This window comes from Chionomys nivalis, chromosome 8 (genome assembly GCF_950005125.1).
Source record: "Chionomys nivalis chromosome 8, mChiNiv1.1, whole genome shotgun sequence".
NCBI classification, from domain to species: domain Eukaryota; kingdom Metazoa; phylum Chordata; class Mammalia; order Rodentia; family Cricetidae; genus Chionomys; species Chionomys nivalis.
Genome location: NC_080093.1, coordinates 25,172,873 through 25,195,429, shown reverse-complemented (window position 1 = coordinate 25,195,429; position 22,557 = coordinate 25,172,873). Strand labels below are relative to the sequence as shown.

Sequence of the window (22,557 nt, the reverse complement as noted above, 5' to 3'; positions counted from 1 at the left end):
GAGGTAAAGAATGTTCAAAGGATTCTCCATGTTCATTTTAGAAGACAGCAATTGAAATTCGAAGATGACAAGAGGTTTCCATATTTCTGTATGTATCAATGTCTATGTATTGATTGTGGAGCACTAAGAGATGCAATATGGGTCTGACATTCCGGGACATTTGTCCACATGAGCGGATGTTTTGTGATTTCACATGTTATCAGGACTTTGGCTACGCCATGTCTTGTACTTTCCCATTTGATTTAGACTTCCTCTTTATCATTGTCACCCTGGCTGAAGCCCTTGGACAGCCTTCAAGGACGAGAATCTTTTCTCCTCCAGTTATCCTCAGAGTCTGAACATAGTCAATTCAGTCTCAACTATTTTTTGAGACCAACTCACCAAAAGCTTTCAAGTAGTCCCGCCAAAAGAGCATGTAGCTAGCAAAGTCTGATGTTAACAATATCTTCTTCTGAAAAATTAGTTTGGCGGTTTCTTTTCATTCCCAACTAGGAAAACTTATGAAGCTATCTGAATAAAACAGTTTTCCTTGGATATAAAAGATTAGCAGCAAGACCCAAAGAGGTTTAAATGACCTCAAAGATCAAAATATGACTTCACATTTCAAAGATGAAGGGTTAAAGATTCAATCTCAATATGTCAAGAATATCGAGGTCTAAGCAATAAATTACAGTTGAATCAAGAGATAGCGTCCACTTCAGTTCTCTCAGTTCTCAGTTCCCAGCAGGGTTACTCTCAAATGTAACATTGAAACTGCTTCCACTTAGTACTTTTCAAAAGGCTCAGGAACCATTGATTATCCTTGATAAACATAGACAATAGTGGGACATGCTAATGAAGAATCGGGGGATGTTATCTCTAGCTGCACCCCTCAAGCTCCCTTCATGACCCTGCCAGCCCAGATGCTGATCATATGATTTCGGTTTATCATGTGGTTTATAGGTCAGTGCTGCCCGTACTGCTGCACCTGTCGCCGGCCTCTCTGAAGCAGTCAGACATGGACACGTGTTCTTAGTCAAAACTCTCCCCAGCCCCGTATGCCTCCCCCACCAAATAGGCTGCCACAGCGGTCAAAGCTTTAGAAGGCTTTAAAACTCCAGAACACAGAGCTTAAACCCCACCAGGTAGGAAAGTGTAATTGATACAAAAGGTTTCATTTGACTAGCTGGGAATTAGACTTGAAATCTGAACCTAACACGATACAACAAATTCTGGTGAAGGATGACTGACAATTTTTCATCAGAATAATTACTCCCTGACGCTGCCTTCCATGCATCCCAGGAAATCAGAGTGGCTTCTATCCTTAAAAAAAATCTATTAGTTATATATTGTAGAAAATATATTAAAGAATAAATGAGAGGGGCTGGAGAGATGGCTCAGCATTTTAGGACTTGAAGCGAATTCCTGTTCAGACTGGGTTCAGAAGGCTGCACTCTCATGACCACTGACAACTGCCTGCAACTCTGGGTTTCAGGGTATCTGGCGCCCTCTTCTGGCCTCCTGGGCACTAAATATCTGTGAGATCTGTGAGGCACTTACATGCAAGCAGAACACTCAGGCACAGAATAAAAACAAATCTTTTTCTTTTAAAGGACAAAACATCCACTGACTGTCTATTTTAGATGTCTTCATTTATCACATCAACATCTTTAGTGGTCACAAACAATCTTCATTGTCTGACAATGAAATCAACAAATGTTGATACTTATTAGTGTGAGGCTCAGTTAAAGCTTTTTCTACTACCTATTTGGCCAACACCCACGCCCAATTTTTATTTTCAAGTCATATTTGGGAGGATAGCTATTCTGGGAGAACATTCTCAGATGTTATTCGTTATACAAAAATCAATTGTTATCCTGGCTAGAACTTACCACATTCACAGCCCCACCCATTATCAAATTCCCAACGGGCTCAAGAAGTTTCCCAAAGGCTCCTAAGAGGACCATCCAGAGAAAGCTTTCTTAAAAGCTATTGTAGGGGCTGGGCTTGGTGATGCAAGCATTTAGTCCCAGCATTCAGAAGAGGAGTAGGGAGGACTGCAAGACCCCGGCCAGTCTGGGTACAGTGAGATTCTCAAAACCAAACCAAACCAGGAAATGTGGGGTAGGGAGACTGGCAAGGTTTACAAGCAAAGGCAAGAGCGTCCTCTTGTGGAGATAAAAAACTGATTTTTTTTTTCTCCCCCTTTATTCTCCATTCCTCGTTTATTTCCCCACAAGACTACTAGAGAGGGATCACAAATAGCTAGGGGACAATGCAGTTGATCTCAGCCAAAGGCTGCAGGGTAATAATCCCAAGGAGAAAGAATATTAACTTTGCCTCTCCATAGGCTACAGGCTTGTGGAGATCTTTACGTTGTGCTCAACACAGGACTTGGTAAAGCCAGTTGAGAAGCCAGGGAGTCCTCACCAGCCTGTCAGCGGTTTCTAGTGGCCCCAGTCTCAAGTCACAGGTACCAAGACAAACTAAGTTAGTATGACCACCAAGGGAGGGTGGGCACCCAGCTCAGTAGTGGCGTACTCGCCCAGAACACACAAAGGTAATCCCTAGCCCTGGGTTGGGGGTGGGTGGAGGCAGGGAGTGGTGGCAACAGAGGCCTCTCTATGTATCCAGGACAAGAGACCACAAATGGAAACAAACAGGCAGAGAAAACCAAGGTGGCAAAAAGCCACGGTAACTACACCTCCAGACTGACCCACACACTTCTCTTTCAAAAAGTTCCCAGGGCACAGTCTGAAAAGACCAGTAGAAGGTATATACTGTGCACCACTGTTCATTCTGCCATCTGGTGCCAGTATGGAGGAACTGGGCTAGCACACACTCTTGAGGACCCCTGGGAGGCCCTTTAACAGCAGCTGCTGTTGAAAAACCCAAGTCATGTATGACCCTCCCTAGAATGCTCTCCACACATCTGGGGGAAATGACAGCTAGCAATTCCAACTCACTTCCTGTTGGGCCTCATGAGGCCTGGGCATGAGGCCCAGTGTAATTTCCTAAGCCTAACTTGAGTTTGGGGGCGCCTAGTGTAACTTCCTGAGCCTAACTCGAGTTTGGAGGCATGTTTCTCACTACCCAACCTAGGCCACCTTGGCCCAGCCATTGCTAGCATGGCAGAATATTATTGGCCCTTATTCCTTACTCTGCCTCAACCAATCCCAAACTTCTCCATATCATAACGATACTGAAGAGTCCGTGGGACTCTGGGTGTCCAAAGATGAATGGTGGCACGCACTCTCTACTTAAGTGCATAATAGTTTGAGCTCTCTGCTCTGTTTTCTGGGATGTGAACTGTCTCTGTCAGCTTTATTGGCCTCCTTTATTCAAGGAAGGAAGTGACAGATAGCCCAAGGTTCTGCCTAGGGAAGGGCTTCCTTTATTGCCTGGTCTGAATTCAGCACCCTGCTGACGTGGACTGCGCATCCAGTCCCAGCCCTCTTTCGGCTCAGGATCCCTAGCCCTTTCTCTTCCCCCAGATTATTCATGGACTGTGTAAGTGAAGTTTCCATGGGGGTGGGGGGGATGGGAGGAGAAGAAAAACTCCTGAGTCCTGCCAAAAGAAACAGCACAGGCTAAGCCATTAAAAAGCAAACATCACACGATTGTTCAGGCCTGGGAGGCTGAGGTTTATTGAAAAGTTTAAATATGATCCTTTAAAATGTTACAACGTTGTATCATGCTGCCTGCATGTATGGGTCAAAATCGAGTAATATTGCTGCATCTAAGGTAACTAGGTCAGAATCGTTATCAACTAACAAAACTTATCAGCTGATAAGAGACATCGATGCAAGCAAAGCAGGCAAACCTGGGCGTCCTGCACACGATATAGTGCACACAACACTGGTTTTCAAAATAGAATTCCTGAGCTGAATGTTGATCGGACAATACCCAATTCATGTGTGTGGAAATGAACCAGGCCCCTTGTCACAGGCAGCCAGCTTTGGCTTCAGGCAGACGCCATCACGACAGCAGCACTCACTATCGGATAATTCATGGTTTGTCCCTCCACAGGATGCTTCTTCACAGAAAGGGGACCTGATGGCCTGCCACACAGGGACACACACAGCTGAGTCTACCAAGTGTATCAGTCTTCAAGGTATTTGCAAGAGATTTGTTTTTTAATCAGTGCAATCTGCTTTCAAAGATTCTTGACTCCCCCCACACACACCTTGGCTTAGCCTGGAAAATCTGAATATTTGCTAAATGCTTGTTATTGAGGTTTGATAAAACTGAAGAGAGAGAATTTAGTTCTAAAAAGGCTGGGATAACACTGGATTTGGCTAGAGAGTTCATAAAAAGCATGAAAAATGTTGTTTAGACAGGTGAACACCGGAATATTAGGCTGGGGAGCATCTAAGGCAAGAAAATGAGACTTGAGCACTTTGTTTTATTTGTTTTATTTGTCTTTGGTCTTTTGAGATAAAGTCTCACTGTCTAGAAAAGCCCTAAATCCACAGCAGTCTTTCCGTCACAGTCTCCCAGGTGCAGGTTCACGCTGCCGCGTCAAGCCCAGAATAAGGTACTTTCATACTGAATTCAAATCAGAGACAGATTTATTTTTGCTCACCAACGATGGCTTGAAGTCTCCTGTATGTGCTCACATGTGTTGGCTGGGATAGAAAGGTAATCGAGAAGCCTTTATAGTACAGAGGGGTTGGGGAGGTGGCTCAGTGGGTAAAGTGCTCATTCCTAAAGCACAAGAACCTGAGTTTATATCCCTAGAACCAATGTAAAAATGCTGCATGGGACAACGTGTGCCTGTAAGCCCAGCACTGGTAAGAGGGAAGGTAGACAGGCAGATCCTGGAGGCTCCTTGGCCAGTCAGTCCAGCTAAAACGGCAAGCTCCAGATTCAGCGAGAGACCCTCTCTCAAAAAATAAGATGAAGAGTGTTTGAGGAAGGCATCCTGACCCTAGCCGTGGCCTCCACACAAGGCAGGTCTGGCCAGTGCATAGCACACGCATACGCACGTCTATGTGGCACACAACCACGGAAAACAATTGTAAAAAGTAACAAAATGATTACAATGCCATTTCCACACATCACCCATACTCTTTAAAGACTCAAGAAGGCATCACTGGTGGCGACAGCAGCCTGATAATCATCATTAGCATGCTCCTTACTGACTAGAGAGCATTGGATAGCTTCAAAGACACCATCTTCTTGCATATAAAAAAAGCAAAAGATCTAGCGAGGTAAGGAAAACACAAGTATTTTACAGAAATTAAGCAAATATCTTTTTGCCCTAGTAAAGGGTACATATCTCAAGTCTGGCTTTCACTGGTATTTCCTCAATAGACTAACTATTTCATTATACATCCTCCAGGGAGCGTCCAAACCCCAAATAAAATCCAGATGTTCCCACTCAGGAATGTGCTTGTGATACACCAAGTTGGGGAGCTGAGTCAGTAAGATACTGATGTCACTGGGGTCTGCCACCCAGTCCTGGCCCCCGCTCCACAAAGCAGTGGGTACAGTCATGTCCTTCATGTCATACACTGGAGGGTAACTCTATAAGAAAAAAGATTCATAGAAACCTTTGTAATTGTTTTTGGTACAGGTTTTAAAATTATAATCATTGTACTATCCATTGAAAAACAAATGTCTAGCAAGTCTGATCTACAATTAAAACAAACAAAATAGCACACATTTTGAGAATCACTTTCATTATGTTTTCAGGCAGTCATTACAAGGAAAGAATTGGAAACATGGAGACGTTCTGCCACACTGTAGGGATCATTTAATCCTCAACTATCGCCATGGTTATCCCCAGATGTGGATGCAAGGACCCAGCAGAGATCTGTAGGTAGATCCTCCTACCTTCTCCCTCCGAATGTGAGAGAAGCCACACAAATCCTCCATGGATCAATTTTCTAAACTTTAAGCCACAAACAAGGGCTACTTCAAGAATTAAGAAACACAGGAAGATTTTCGTACTTCAGGGAACTTAGTGCTCAAAACTGGAAATTTTATTTGCACAGAGAAGAAAATGTTTAAGCCATGTAATATGTCTGAGGTCTCACCTCCAGCAAGCCAACAGCCCAGGGCATGCTGATTCTAAAGCATATGCTTATGGTCCTACTGAATCTCAGTAGCCCCACTCTACAGCCGGACAGGATGGGGACAGGAGACCTGTACCATTGCACCACTCACAGAGCTGGAGACATCTGAGTGGACTGAGGGAAAACATCCTGCCTAGCCAATTCTGTCCACAACATTCCCTTGGCAGCCAAGCCCAGTCGAGTTCTGGAAAACCAAGCTGGCTTCTCTGGTGAGTTTTCAAAAATGAAAAGTTTTACCTGGTTGTAATGAAAATAATTCTTGTCACTGCTTCCCCAGTCAAAAGCTTGAAACTTATGGTGTTTAATAAGCTAAAAACGATAGAATTTGGAGAAAAAAGTTAGTAGACACTCAAGTCTGAGAAAATAGCATAGGTTTCTAGAGTCAGTCAGGTCCTCAGAAATCAAGTTATAACCAAATCTAGGTTTATTCATCATTTCCAAATAATACACACACACACACACACACACACACACACACACACACAATTTCAGTATTTCAGTGGAGGGATTAAGACAGAGTATCTCTGTGTAACAAACAAGCCTGGCTGTCCTGGGACTCACTTTGTAGACCAGGCTGGCCTCGAACTCATAGAAATCCACCTGCCTCTGCCTCCTGAGTGCTGGGGTTAAAGGCATGTGCCACCACACCTGGCTCCAAATCATTATTTGAAATAAGATTAAAACAGTGCTCTGGTTTCCTTTACCATACGACTGAATTTCTGACTGCACGGTTGTGAAAACAGCTATGACCAGAAGGGTTACCCCCAGAAGATGAAATTTATCTGTGTGGACGTTTTCCACTAAAATTTGTTTCTGTGGCTTTTTCAAGGAAGCAGTGATTTGACTTGGAGATATACATGCATACTGATGTTTCAAACTGTTATCAGCTACTGTATGTACAACAGTGGTCCAGTAAGGACGCACCACTACATGACATTATAACCATCATTGTTTGTGTTCCGCATACTCTATGATCTTCAAACAACAATGAAACTGCTTACTAAAACATTACCCAAAAACGTATACCTCTCCTTAAGCAATGCCTTACTGTACAAACATATGGTTGTTTGGGGTCTACCCTACTTATCTATATGTATTGTTTGCACAGATTTTTGAGAGTATACGTGTGTGTGTGTGTGTGTGTCACACACTTGCATATGTATGGAGGCCAGAAGTTGATTTGGGGTATCTTTGTCATCAGTCTCTCTCCATCTTGTTTTTTGGTACAGGATCTCTCTGAACCTGAAGCTCACTGATTGGCTACATTGGCCACCGAGCCTCAGGGACTTTTTCTGTCCCCCATTCCTCGCACTGGGATTATAGGCAGGATTCACCAAGCATCCTGATGTCATTAGATCCTCATACTTATATGGCAAACATTTTTGCTACCTGAATCATCTTCCCAACCCCATTTGTTCATGTTTTAACGACTTACTAGCTGATCATCTTCAGACATGGTACATAGTACTAATTTTTTCTGACAACACAATTTTAACTAGTGATACTATCATTATGAAACGATAAGAGTATAATATGAAGATAAAAACAAAAACTCATTTATTTGTGAAATTTCAAACAACACAAACTCACATGTCCTCTAACTGCACAAATTTAAATGAATTAAACCCAAAATAGGAAAGCCAAAAGAACTGTAAATTGTTTATTTTGACTAAATAATGGGACTTGGCTAAGAAAAAAACAAACAAACCAAACCAGACATTCTTTGTCAGAAATGCTTTTGATAGATGCGAACTTTCAGTTCTCATCAACTACATACACTTTTCTTTTTAATAGGATAAAATCAGTGTGAGATTGGACTCTAGAGGGAATTGCCACAGTAGAGATGTTTAGCATCCATTTTTTTTTTAACCATTGCGGATGACAGGTATTAAATACTTGTGACAGACTGAGGCAAATATAGTCAGACTTATAGCACCGTGAGTGTGTCCACTTCTATCTCTAACTGCAAGTGAAAACGGAACGCACATTTTAGCTTTCCACGTTCTCACACGTCATACTTGTGTATCGGGCCCCAGGCGAGTGGGAAAGAGATTGTAGCTCAGCCTGAGTTAGTGTGCTCAGAGTCATTCGGGACTTCAAGCTACCAGCACTGTTTTTAAAAAGTTAACCGGGGCTGGAGAGATGGTTCAGCGGTTAAGAGCATTGCCTGCTCTTCCAAAGGTCCTGAGTTCAATTCCCAGCAACCACATGGTGGCTCACAATCATCTGAAATGAGATCTGATGCCTTCTTCTGGCCTTCAGGCAGACACACAAGACAGAATATTGTATACATAATAAATAAATAAATATTTTAAAAAAATAAAATAAAAAGTTAATCAAACGTACTTTTTTTTTTTCAACAAAAAGCAGCAAGTTTCAAACAGTGGATGACATCAGAATGATCTAAGGTAGTTATTATAAGATGCAGATCCAACGAACACATTCAAAATTCAGATCCTGAATAGATGTGGGATAGGCCCAGAAATCTATTTCATCTGTATCCTCAGAGTAGTGTGGCTAACACTGTAAAGTTTGGGCAGCGGTAGGGAGGGGAGAGACAAGCATGGGTTTGGTTAGTGGGACCTGGTTATAAGCTTGTCAGATTCAGCCTGGGGGCTGCTGTAGGTTACCTTGATTGTCAATTTGACTAAATTCAGAATTAACTAAGAGACACCTGTAGGCATGTCTGTGTCTCTGAGGATGTTTCCAGGCAGGCTTATCTGAGGAGGATGGGAGAGCTACCCTAAACAACAAGAAGAAAGGAGAAAAATAAGCTGAGAACCAGTATTATTACTTCCTGAGGCCATCTGACCACAAGTACCAAAGCCATCTTAAGTGCTCAGCAGGAGAGCCATAGCAAGAAAGCACTAGGAAATGGCTGTACAAAGTAACTCCTATATTGAAAGAAGGACATCACAGTGAGCAGAAGGGCAAAGGACTCCACTGAGTCATGGATTTGGCAAAGGCTGAAATCACATGGTCAGCTTGACCAAAGATCAATGATATGGCCCTCAGTCTGCAGTCTTTGACCCTGGTCAGCTGCTTAAAGAGGCAGATGAACGGGGCTGGAATCAGAACAGATGCCAGGGTTACAGTCAATCTAGCTGCTCTTCCCCAAATACAGGGCCCAGTGGGGGTCTAAAACTCTGAGGATGAAGGAAAACCCTACTGTGATGATGACATAGCATGGTCTCAGGGCAGCCACAGTTTCAACATGACCAAGAGCCCCTGCAAAACCAGAACGAACAGTTACTTGTGATTTGCTAAAGCATATGGCATACCACACATGGGCTGCTGGTGGCCACTAAGCTGACAAGTAGCTCATTATCTGTCTTCAACGTGCCTCAGCCAGTGGGCAGCCATCTTTGAAAATGCATTGATTTCTGAGGTGCCAGAAATGGGGCCTTTTTGAGATATGTCCAAAGGGAGAAGCAAAATGTTCACATGTGTTGGGGGAATGGGTTAGTACGAGAACATATAAGGAAAACATATGTTCATAAACAGAAATATACTTGAGAGTTGCGTGGACTGAAGGAAGGGCATTTGTGAATCTGAGTGCTTCCCGAGGCCTAAAGCACCGGTCAAGTGCTAAGTGTGTTGCAATCATGGCAAGGACAGCTTGCATTCTGGGAACCCCTCTTCTAAGCTCCAGCCAATGCTGTCAGCTGACATTTAGCTTTCCTGACACAACAATAACCTAAGAGGAGGCTCCTTAAGGAGAAGCCTGTAAGAGAGGAGCTCTTGTTAGCCAGTGTCTCTGAACACACTTCTTCAGTCAGGGCTCCAAGGCAAGAGAGGTGCACACTGGGCTAGAGGAAGAAACTGGTGGACAAATTTTCTAAAACTACATATCTTTATGAATAAAAAGGACTGAACTACTGATAAATACAACAGGGATTATCTCAAAATAATTATGTTGAGAAAAACAGTCAGACCAAAGCAAACAAAAACGTTGTATTATATGCCTCTATTCAAACGAACCCTAGGAAAGGCAAAAGAAAAGAGATTGACAGAAAGCAATTCAGTTGTTGTGGGGGAAGGATTTATCTGGGAATATGAGAGGACTTTTAGAGGTGGCAGCTGTGTTTCCTGTCATACTTTCAGCAATGACATTATGGTTATGACAAAATGTATCACGTTGTATAATGTAAAATGCACTATGTCACTTATATCTCAATAAAAATGTAAAACTAAAAACCCAAAGTACAGATTCTCCATTGAAAATGAATTAGACTCTCTGCAGCCACAAGAGTCTGCTTTGATTTGTCTGTAAGCTTTTGTTTATTATTCTTGTGTGCACATGGAGGCTGTATGTGCACTTATGAGGAGCAGAGGACAATGTTCTGTGAAGTTGGTTCTCTCCTTCTACCTATATGTTCTGAAACTGACTACACATTGCACGGCTTCCACAGCAAACACTTTAGTTGAGCCATCTTCCTGATCCATAGGTTTTATTTTATTATTTTAAATATCTTACTTATTTTAGTTTACTTATGTATGGAGTGTGTGTGTATGTGGTCACACACACACATGTATAATACACATATAGAAGTTTGGAGTGCATCCTTTCGTGACCTTGTAGGTCCGAGGAATCAAGCTCAGGTCATCAGGCCTGGCAGCAAGTGCCTTTATCCACTGAGCCATCGCCTAGCCCCATACGCTTCATTATTAAAGGTCAGTGCGCAAACTCACGTCTTACTTTTATTTGAGAGGTGTAGTGCTTAAGGAGCACAGTGTTTCTGATGCAATCGTGTCTGCGCGGTACTCAGAAGCTGCTATCTAATACACCTTTAGAGCATCTTGGTTTGAAGCGTAAACAGCCAAGCGTTTGACGTTTGAGATAAGGCTAGCTTGAAGAGACAGTTCTCAAAACTTCTCTAAGGCAGAAATAAGTCCTCCTTTATTGTCAGGTGGGAAAGGGAAGCAAGTTGTAAAGTCATTATTAGGAAAAAAAAAACTCCTTCTACATCAAATCTTCTACCTATAACTGCTTCTTTTTAAAATGATTCAGCAAAAGACACCAAGCAAAATGCAGAGACATTTTCTACCTCAAATATGTACTTGTTATGTGTATGGGATTATTAAAATAATTTTATTTTTATTTTAAGACACTACCTTTTTATCTATATGTGAATTCTAAATGTTCTAGAACTAGCATGCATGTTTATGTGATAAAATGATCAAAATTCTATTTTAAACTTAGTGATCCCATTTTCACACATGATTGCTTTGGCTCTGGTTTATCCTCTGATATTTCAGGCACATTGTGTCTGTGTTTTAGTGTTGAAATGACAGCTTCTACCCCTGGAAAATCATATTTTGTCAAACATGAAATAAAGTAAATCTAATACACACTAAAAAAAAAATAGGAAGAAAAAAAGGAGGCATAGGAAAGAGATATAAAAATCTGAAGTGGAAATAAAGGAGAAAGAAGTGAGGGAGAGAAGAGAGCAAACAGCAGCCCAGATCACTGCCAGACGAGCCCATGCCCAACACAGTGTATATCATGGATGACAACTAAACTGCCCCAACTCAGTGACAAGCACCCAGGACTGTACGAAGAACCAGAGCTCATCTGTTGTTAAGGGCTGCTCTGGGAACCCATCGCTTGGCCAGTACCAACTTTACTCAATTCTACCGATACATGTGCCCAGCTGTGCCCCGGCATGCTTACCTGGACCCAGTGTAGTAAGTTTTGCACAGATGTTCCCGCGGGACTGTGTGTTGTATACACATCCACTCTAGACTGAAAGATGAATATGATGAGTTAGAAAATGAAAACAAGCCGGGCGGTGGCGGCGCACGCCTTTAATCCCAGCACTCGGGAGGCAGAGGCAGGCGGATCTCTGTGAGTTCGAGGCCAGCCTGGTCTACAAGAGCTAGTTCTAGGACAGGAACCAAAAAGCTACAGAGAAACCCTGTCTCGAAAATAAAAAAAAAAAAAGAAAAGAAAAGAAAAAGAAAACAGTGGTAAGGTGATATTCATTAGCACAATTTTGCTCTTCAAAGGACAAAATATAGAAATCTGTACATAGTTTTTCAGAATATTAATCTCTCACCATTCAGAATATATCTGACTACAAATACATCCAGTAAGCACAACCACACCTGCAGAGCACAGAAAAGCAGCAGCGAGGTAGATACTAGGGCCTCAGGCTGCGGCCATGGCTCATCAGCCACGGCTCATGTCTGTCTCCTTAATGCTTTCCTAAGCTTCCAAACTTCAGGAACTTAACGTCTTCCTTTAATCATTAGGAAAAAAATGAAAATATCACTTTTTCAAAGTCCCTACCACCTTCATTACAGAATATTCTGTGCGGACCAGGATCTGACTAGACAGCTCAAACTTGAACTCAAGATCCTCCTGCCTCAGCCCCCAAGGGCTGGGGTTACAGGAATGCAGAGATGGGGTTACAGTAAAGGCAACCACACCTGCCTTTACTCCAGCATTTTAGAGCCTGTTTTCAGAACTCAACATTCCAAAACACGTTTAGAAATGCATTTAGAAGCACAAGCACATTGTAAGCCAGAGATTTACACCTCAGAACAAACATGAATACATATGTATAGACAAATGAGTATAATATATATATATGTGTGTGTGTGTGTGTGTGTGTATGTATATGATATTCCAGGTTTAAACACACATAGCTTTTTTAATAGAACACACTACTAGAATAAGTGTTATAAAATATTATGACTATGACTGATCCAAACATTATTTGCTTCTATATGGGTTCTACGTAGAAGGGACAGGAGTGAGCCCGAAGGCAGCAGCAGATGGGACCACTTGCTAAAGCTGACTGCTGTGTTCGAGTGTAGGCAAGAACTGAGAGCTGTGGCCAAGCCTCTGCGCCAGCGAACATACCACATTCAAGTTCTTCTCATTGAAGCCACAGATAAGAAAGAAGACATTTGTGCAAAGCTCCTTCAAGACGACGTGGGTGCAAACGTGAGTGCTCAGCCACTTCAGCACTGCACTCTGGGGAAGAAACTGTTTATGTCCAAACAAGTCCTGCAAGATAAAAAGAAACCCAAGGGCGGTCAGCATTGCAACCTGGTGTACCTGCTTCAGCATCCCTATGTATGTTTCCTTCTAATCCAATATTGGCCAAATCCAGTCCCCCTGTAGCCTGTTTACTGCTTGTTTATTTCAAAATAGGGTCTTACTGAATAGCTCTGGCTGGACTCATAATTTCTGTATACATACATATATACATGCATACATACACAGACCACACACATAGCACAGGCTAGCCTCAAACTCATGAGATTCCTGCTGCCTCCGTCTCTCAAAGACTGTGATTATAGGTGTGAGCTACCATGAAGAATCATTTTTAATTTATTAAGAAATATTTTTATGGCTATAAAACACTTAATTTATTATTTGAATCACTTTTTACTGTTCAGTTCAGTGGCAAGCACATTCACACTTGTGCTATTATCGCTATGACGCATCTTCAGAACTCTTGCGTCTATGCCCATTAAACAATTACTCTGAACCCATCAGATGGTTAATTACTTCTTACTTCCTCTGCCCCGAGATCCACATGGTTTTGTAAGTTTTATTGGAATACAGTCACTGTATCCGTTTATGAATTATCTGTGGCTTTTATAGACAGGAACAGTCAACAGAAACCACTTAGCCCACAAGGTCAAACTCACTTGCCCTCTGGCTCTTTATAAAAAAAGTTTCCCAGTCCCTAGTCTACATTGTCCTTAACCAATTGTCACTGAATCTGTGTTCCAGTACAGCCGGGACCATCACTACCATGCAACAGGAGACCGGTCTTCCTTATTTATGCTGAACTCAGATCTGTCCCTTTGTGCTCTTGCACCCATGCTAGGACAAGCATGACTGGAAAACCCAAATATCTACGAAGGAAATGTTGTGAGTTGCGTCCCCTTAAAAGAGTGACATTTAAGTATGCACTGTCAGCATTTGAGAATGGTCTTTCTAGTGTACTTTTAAAGAGGATTCTGGCCACAAAGATAGTCATGGACACTTAGCTGAAACTGAGATAAAACAGAAACTGCTGATGAAGGCAGAAACTAGGATGATACTTCTCCAGCCAAAATGGCCAAAGGTCACCAGCACACCACCAGGAGGGGCAAGACATGCAACACCTTTGCCTGTAGGACCTAGGAGAGTAGCACACGGGAACTGCAAACACAAATGAATGCAGCCTCCCATGCAGCCTGCTTCTCTGCCTCTGAGTTGATGATTCGGGAATATCAACTACGTTGACAAAATTGAGTTCTTGCTGAGCTCAGCACCAGACGTAACTACTACTTGTTCTGACTTAGCACTAATCCGCAGATAGCGAAACATGGCTTCCTTTTGCCTCCCTTTAAAAATGTCAGTTATCTGATCCACCGGGTAAATATCTCACTAGTTTAAATGTATAATACTGTATTCTAGCCTCTTCAAGAAAACTTGGCCATCTATAGATAGATAGACTGTGACCTCTGTCTGTCTAAGTTAGGATTTCTATTACTGCAGTAAAATACCATGGTCGAAGCCTTTTGGGGAAGAAAGGGTTTATTTCAGCTTATAGCTCTATATCAAAGTCCACTGTCTAAGCAAGCCAGGGTAGGAACTCACACTGGGCAGGAACCTGGAGGCAGGAACTGATGGAGAAACCATGACAGAATGCTGTTTACTGACCTGCTCCCGAATGACTTGCTCAGCCTGCTTTCTTCTAGAACCCAGGACCACCTGTGCAGGGGTGGCACCACCTGCAATGGGTTGCTCTCTCCAGCATCAATCACTAAGAAATGACCCCCAAAACTTGCCTACATGCCAATTAGGTAAGGGGCAACTCTCAGTTGGGGTTTTCTCTTCCCAAATGACAGTAACCTGTGTCAAGCTGACATAAGAACTAGCCAGCACACTGTCAAGTCAATCTTCTGTTGGACAATGTATCAAACCCGAAAACACACATCAGGCCTAAATAATCTTAGCCCAACAGCTGCACAAGTAGCTGAAAAGGACCAGAATTTCCACATGGAGAAAATGTCATGTGACCTGGAAGGCAAGGCCACTCACAACTCTTGGCTTAGTCTTCATGGCAGTCACTGACTGTGTGCAGTTGTCAAGTTCTCTGTTTAGCAGAATGATGCATCATTGGCTCACATCACAGTCCACCGTGCCTTTGTGCTGATGAAGGGTCTAAAGTTGACCTGGTGCCTAGAACTACTGACCCAGCTACTACTGTGGTAAACTCTCCAGAAAACCACATCCATTCATGTGATAGATACAGATAAAGGAGAATTTGTCTAACTATTTGTAGTTAACTTTGATAGGTTTGTAAATCATACTTTTTTATTTTTTCAAAGGATTAGAGGGGAACACTTTTCTTCCAGAAAAGCAACATGCATTTTTCACACCCGCTTAATCCAACGGTTTTAGGAATATTTATTTATTTGGTTTGTTTGTTTTTGTTTTTACTTTCCCGGTAGGTGTCAGAAAGCACTCCAGTCTGAAACCATGATTCCCAAGTGATAGGCCCATAGTCTTCACCAGAAACCATAGAGAATGTTTTGCAAAAACACGGATCCCTGATCTCCACTCCAGATTTTACAAGGATCCCTGATCTCCACTCCAGATTTTACAAAACACCATTTCTAAAGAGGGATGGGAGAAGTGTGGTATTTTCTGGTTTTCAAAGCTAACTCATAAACTCTAAGGAACAAGCTAGATTTATGACACGCATGCCTACACCAGGAGCTCCTACAGCCACACTCCCCTGTCCACTCTAGAGCTCCACCCCCCAGCCTAGACATCTACCACAGTAGTACAGCTAATTAACAACAGGTCTTCATCATCAAAAACTTTCTATGCCTCAGTTAATAATAGTTAACAGGCTAGCTCCCTGTGGGAGAAATGTACAATCTGCAGAACAGTTTATAGAGTTGGGTACCATCTGTGCTGAAACAAAACAATATAGTTCTCTTGGTGCACCTCTGTGTGTATAAATTCATATAGGGGGTCTATAGGAAAAGATCCCCAAACTGAGTAATTCTAAAAAAAAAAAAAAAAAAGGTATTAGGGAGGAGGTCTCGTATTAAGAAAGTACTTGTGTACTTGTAATTTCTGAAGTGTTTGTACTATAAATCAATACTTCTATTAATGGAGACAGTCAAAACAAATTTTGCTAGCATGTTTGCTGATGCAATGAATTCCTACCACTACCACAAGAGTCTGGTGAGCAGTAGCTCTTTGTAACCTAAAACTTACTGCACCGCAGTTACAAAGACAATGGGGCACAACACTACAGTTTTTCTACCTCATTGAGGGTCTCATTAAGAGCATGTATGTATTTCCCATAAAAGACTTTAAAATGGCCAGCGAGAGAGAGGGAGAGAGTAAGTCAAGTTACACCCACCTCTAAGTAATGAGTCACTTAATAGCTGGGGTAAGTTCTAAGTCAAGTTCTAAAGTAACATTAGCATTGTGCAACCATCACACAGTATCCTTACACAACTCTAGACGGTGTAGGTCAACCACTTGACACAGACCCTTGACAAAATCAAAAAATGTGATGAACACGAGATTCACTGCTGACACATCATGCCACATGCCTTTATAATAAGCATTTTTGCAAGATGAAGGAGAACATGCTAAAATTATGATTTAAAGGATAGGGTGGAAATAAGCCAGCGATGGTTATTTTCATGATCAAGAATGGCATTCTGTTTCACTTCTGCTGTTGTTGTCAAACACTCCAAACAAAAGTAACTTGGGAAAGAAAGGGGTTTATTGCATCCAGGTCACATGCCATCTTAAAGGGAAATCAGTGACGGAACTTAAAGGGGAGGAACCACAGAGGTTCTTGCTGGCTCACTCACAGGCTGACACATTATTGTAAGTAGCTTTCTTATACAACCAGGGCTACTTGCACAGGGATGATGCTGCCCACAGTGGGCTGAGACTTCCTGTACTAATAATAGTCAAGACAGTCTCCCACAGACACGCCACAGGCCAATATGACTGAGGCAATTCCTCAATTAAAATTTTTTCTCAGATGACTCTAAGCTGTGTCAAGTTGGCAGTTAAAGCCAACGATGGCATAAATACTATGCATAACTATATGCCCTACACTTTCATATAACTCTTGTGACCATAGATTCTTGTGTGTGAACTATATGTTAGACTCTCACTAATTGATAGGAAGTTTTCAGTTTCACTATAACCTGTTGGGACCACAATCCAATGCATGATTCTCTTGTCAAAAGCCCATTTACAGGGCAGGACTTATGGCTCAGTCATTAAAGGTTAGGCTCACGACCAAACCGTCAAAAACCCATACTGTATATAATGCTGTATAGTATTTCATGTGTGTGTATGTGTTCAAAATATATAATGCAGGAATATTGGGTTGTCCATTCTTAATGAGCTTAAACTCCTCCTCAAGAGCGCTGTTTCCCCTTAGAATGGCACAGCTCTAGGGCTCAACACAGATATGTTTAAGGGCCCAATAATGTCTTAGTTCATTTTCAGTATGGCTAGGAACAGGCACGTAGGAATGGCATATTTCTTCTCTCTTATCTCCTGTCTACTCCTGTGCACCCACTTGCCCTGTGGATAAAATGCAACTCTATGAATGCTTAGGTAAGTTCCTTTTTCAAAGATTTCCTTCTATCTTCTTTGTATATTAGGCGGGAGCCTAACTAACACATTAGCTATGAATACATGCAGCTGTACTTCTAGTTAAGAATGTGGTTCCCTAGGCGCCTCTGCAGGAGGAGGGGTGAAGGCAAGCCCACCCACTGTGCATACATATACAATATGTATATTCCAGCAATAGCACATACAGAGAACACTGTCGATTCGCCTCCAATGACTAATTTCTCAGCTCCGAAGAGAATATCTGAGAAGAAGGGAGATGGGTGCAACCCAAGTACCTCAAAAAGAATGTCTGGCAACCGTCCAAGCTTGATCAGAGGGCTCAAGGCAAAATTGAGATACACCACGGGAGCCAGGGCAAAAAACATTTTAATCTTCTTTGCCAGCTCAGGCATCTGCGAGAAGGCTATAAAACCTATAGGGCAAAAGAGAGAATTAGAACTTCTAGTACTTCCTCAAAAAAAAAAAAAAAAAAAAAAAAAAAAAAAAAAACACAAGAAAAGTCACTCATTGTGCCCTACAGAGGAAGCCCACTAACGCACAAGTGCTACTGGCCTTGAACACTTGAACAGAGTTCCTCAAATATTCCGGCTCAGAAACAGAATTTAGGTCTAGATTTCAGCCTATAATGCACATGGAAAGAAGGCCAGGGTAAGATATTCACAAAGCCTCCCCTGTTTCAATAGCAACATGAATCTCTACAGCTCCACCCGCCACTTTACCCTTCCCCCTCCTCCCATTCCTAAGCTTCAGAACACCAGTGACTCCGAAGCCACAATAGACTCAACTGGCTGTAAAGTACCTTTTACACTTCTCTCAGATCTCCTCTTTGCTACTTGTCCCTGGAATACTCTAGAAACACTCAAGTCACCTAGTCACAAAAGATGTAATTAAAGAAGAATCGGCAGCTCCGTTTTCTGGAGGCCGAGGCAATTTAGTAACGTGTTCAGACCCTGAAAAGTCCCCACACCTTTCCTTTTGTGACTCTCCTTACAGAATGTACTCTATACAGATCACGAGCCACGAACATGAAGGCATTGTGTTGTGAACCCAAAATGGCAGAATTGAAGAAATTATGGAACATGTTTCTGGCCTCTCATTAGAGAAACTTGCTTGTTAAAATTAATGCTAATCTGTATTTTTTTTTAAACTTTGCAAAATGTTCTACTTTTCTTTATAATTAAAACATATTGAACTGAGAAGTTAATTCATAAAGGGCTGGCCATGCAAACAAAGCCTGAGTTCAGTCCCCAAAACCCACATCACACAGCCAAGTGCGGTGGCCTGCAATTTTAGTTTTATCACTGGGCCAGCAGGAACAGGGGCATCCAGCTGGTCTAGCCCAATCAGTGTCTAGCTAGCCCAGGCTAGTGAGAGACTCAAAAGAACAAGGCGGGCTATGTCTGCAAAGGACTGAGAGTGAAGGTTATCCTCTGGTCTACACACACTCACATACACGCTCACACTCACATACACACTCACACTCACGCTCACAGACACACACACAGAGACACACTCACACACTCACGCTTTCTCACAATACAGACACACACGCTCACACTCATGCTCACAGAGACACAGACACACGCTCACACACACATACACACTCACACACACTCATGCTCTCTCTCACACACGCTCACACTCACGCTCACAGAGACACACACATACAGATACACGCTGACACACACACATACACATGCTCACACACACAGACACATGCTCACACACATACACACACACACTCACACACTCACGTTCTGTCACACATGCACACACATACATACACATGCTCTCTCACACACAAATACACATACACATGAAAATATATTACTTTTATAATCAACATAAATTTAAAATGCAAATGGCTTTTTAAACCTGAGACTAAACTGTCATCTCAGTTACTTATGGGTTCACTTACCTTTATTTCTTTAGTTACTGATTTATTTATTTTCGGTGGTGCTAAGGGATAGACCCTGGGGTTCAAAGATATGAGACAAACACTTTACTTTAAGTTGCACCCCAATCTGGCACTAAACACTTAAAGTATATTTTCTTTAAATGACTCTCTGAAGTTTCTTTTTTTGGGGGGGAGTGGTTCAAGACAGGGTTTTGTTTTGTTGTTTTCTTATGTAGCCCTGGGTGTCCAGGTATTCATTCTGTACACCAGACTGGCCTCAAACTCAGAGAGCCACCTGCCTCTGCCTCCCGAGTGATGGGATTAATCTCTGAAGTTCCTGACATTAGAAGACTTCCCATTTTTCTGACCTCTCATATCCCTATGCTGCTTAAATTAGAAAACACATAACAAGATATACCTTACATCAATTCTTTCAACTTTAAGAAACTTAACAACGTACAGTAAATTGTGAGTTTCTGTAGATTATTACTGAAAATTCCCTGCTCTGGTCATGATTTCTGCTGGACATTTAAAAAACAAAGAAACCTGTATTTGAAGTAACAACATTTTTGCGTAGCGTCACTTTCCTTCAGAGACAATCGCCTTTTCCCACTTTATCATATACATACCTACGGTGGTGCCTTGAGAATGACCCAGATAATATACTTGTTCTTGACCAGTTTTATTTACAATGTAGTTAATTGAAGCAGGTAGGTCATATTTCGCCATCTCATCAAAACTACAATTTAAAAAACAAAGGACTCTTCAATTGAAATAGCACACAAAAATAGAGCAGCACCGTGACTTGGCCTGAAGCACACTGGCACACACTGAGCATGGCTAAAGAATTATTTGAGTATCCATTGTTCTAAACAATATCACAATAAGCATTCTCTAATAAATGCCTTTTGGTAAAAGTTCTTTCTTAAAGCCTTCTATAATACTAGGTACACTAAGCTGTAGTCTTTAACAATGTAGGTAGATGTGTGTGTGCGCGCGCGCGCGCGCATGATCGCGCGTGTTTGTGTGTGTGTAAGAGACAGAGAGAGAAAGAGAGAGAGAGAAAGAGAGAGAGAGAGAGAAGGACAGCGAAAATTCAATGGTTGGAAAGTACTTAGAATATTCCAGGCTCTGCTGAGACTCCTTCCTCAAAGTTACTTTAGGCCCCAGTGAGTGTATGAGATAGGACTTTATTATCCCCATTTTATAAATAAGGAAACAGACACAGACAGTTTATAGCTGTGCCAAGTGTCACTCAGCAAGGAGTAAGAAAGAGAGAGAGAGTAGTCAAATGAACATGTGAGTATGTGTGTTATGAGGACAGAGGCTGATTTTTAACCTGCCAGCTCCTCCCCAATGCCAGGGATGTTAAGAATAACTTCAGAATTCCAAACTGAGTCTATTCACTTATGCAATCATTTATATATATTTACCTTCACATTGCTTATTAAATTCCTGACAAGTTTTAGAACTGTTCAAAAGACACTGGCTTCCTTATACAACCTCAGAGTCACTCCTGAACCTGCCTTCCAGCTAAACCCCCATGTGTCTACCTAAAGGACGCTAAAGATACAGACCCGAGTCAAAATTGACTGTGATATACCTGAAGGCCCAGAATTCATCCTCAGAAACTGAGAGAGTCTTGTGTTTCCGAGACCAGGTATTTCCCCTGCTGTTCCCCATCCACACATCAAAGCCAGCATCCGCCAGAATGAAGCCTAGGCTGCTGTTGTCAATGTTCGTGACCCAGTTACTCGAATCTGCCAGAAAGCCATGCTGAAGATATACAACTGGTCTGGGACCTGGAAAACATTGATGTTTAGGTGTTATTCTCGTCTTCTTGCAAACGCGATGTCCCGCTAAACAGTCAACAGTTGAGAGGAACCAAAGCAAATGGAACAACAGAAACAAATTTATAAGCTAAGGGGCATGTTTCCTTTAAACGTGTTTTTTTTTGTTGTTGTTTTTTTGTTGTTGTTGTTTTGTTTTGTTTTGTTTTCCCATGTCTGGTAACAAACCACTGACTTAAGCATCAAAATAAAATTTATTTGGGGGAACTTGCAAAATGTTGCTATAATTTGCTCCCAATGATTCCAAACAAAATAAACTGGGAGGAAAATATTATGCACAATGAGAGGGCTCTATACACCACCAACAATGGCTGAACCCTAAACAGCAATGAGATGGCTAAAACACACACGAGTGCTTAGGGCAGCAGCTTTGCTCAACACTTCTAACATTTGAACAGAACTAAGTATAGATGGAAAGTGACAGGGTTGTGACAATGTACACAATTTAGGGTGCTCATAAAGGATGAGGCCGTGCATGTACAGGAGCAGAGGCATATGGGAAATCTCTGTCTATTGATGTCTATAGCAGATTTATTCACTGCCAAAATATGGAAGCTTTGGTTGCTCAACCCTGCATCTGCTTAATTTTGAAGTGACCCTAAGTCTGTTATTTAAAAAAGCAAAGTCTAATTTTAAAAATGTATAGTTGCAGAACAAAGTCATACAGAAGAAGAAGACATGAATTTGAGATGGGAATCTGAAGGGGAACGCAGAGGAACTGTGGGGATGGGGGAAGGGAATGTATCATAAACATGTACGTGTTTGTGTACTAAATCCTCAAAAATGTTAAATAAAAATATATACACATGAATCCAAAATGTGTCTACAAACTTATCATCGATTCACCTCTTCCTGAGACAGTTAAACTGCAAGAAAAACAAAGACTCCGAAGTACAACCCATCCTCCCCATCCCGAGACAACCTGACCTCCAGAGACTTACAGGGCTGACACTTGATGCAGTCACTCATCAAGCAAACCCCTATGCGGCACAAGCAGTGTGACAGGGCCTTCTAAGCACTGCAGACACAGCAAGGAGCAAAAGCAAAAGAAAACACCACCTTGGAGAAAGATGGAAAAGAAAGCGGGCCAGCCCCGGGTCCGTTAGCTTCTTTGCTTCC

General features: G+C 42.0%; 1 protein-coding gene across 1 annotated transcript in view; it reads right to left on the bottom strand.

Moving 5' to 3' along the window:
* Positions 1-3,624: 3,624 nt before the first annotated feature.
* The window catches only part of Lipa (lipase A, lysosomal acid type), a 32,029-nt gene continuing 13,096 nt past the window's right edge, over positions 3,625-22,557 (bottom strand). Inside the window, exons 4-10 of the mRNA XM_057778417.1 lie at positions 21,192-21,390; positions 20,218-20,327; positions 17,967-18,103; positions 12,928-13,074; positions 11,734-11,805; positions 6,297-6,368; positions 3,625-5,508 (exon numbers count right to left, since the gene is read on the bottom strand). Of these exons, the coding sequence (XP_057634400.1) occupies positions 5,275-5,508; positions 6,297-6,368; positions 11,734-11,805; positions 12,928-13,074; positions 17,967-18,103; positions 20,218-20,327; positions 21,192-21,390 (971 nt within the window). The 3' untranslated portion in view covers positions 3,625-5,274. The remainder of the gene's footprint in view (positions 5,509-6,296; positions 6,369-11,733; positions 11,806-12,927; positions 13,075-17,966; positions 18,104-20,217; positions 20,328-21,191; positions 21,391-22,557) is intronic.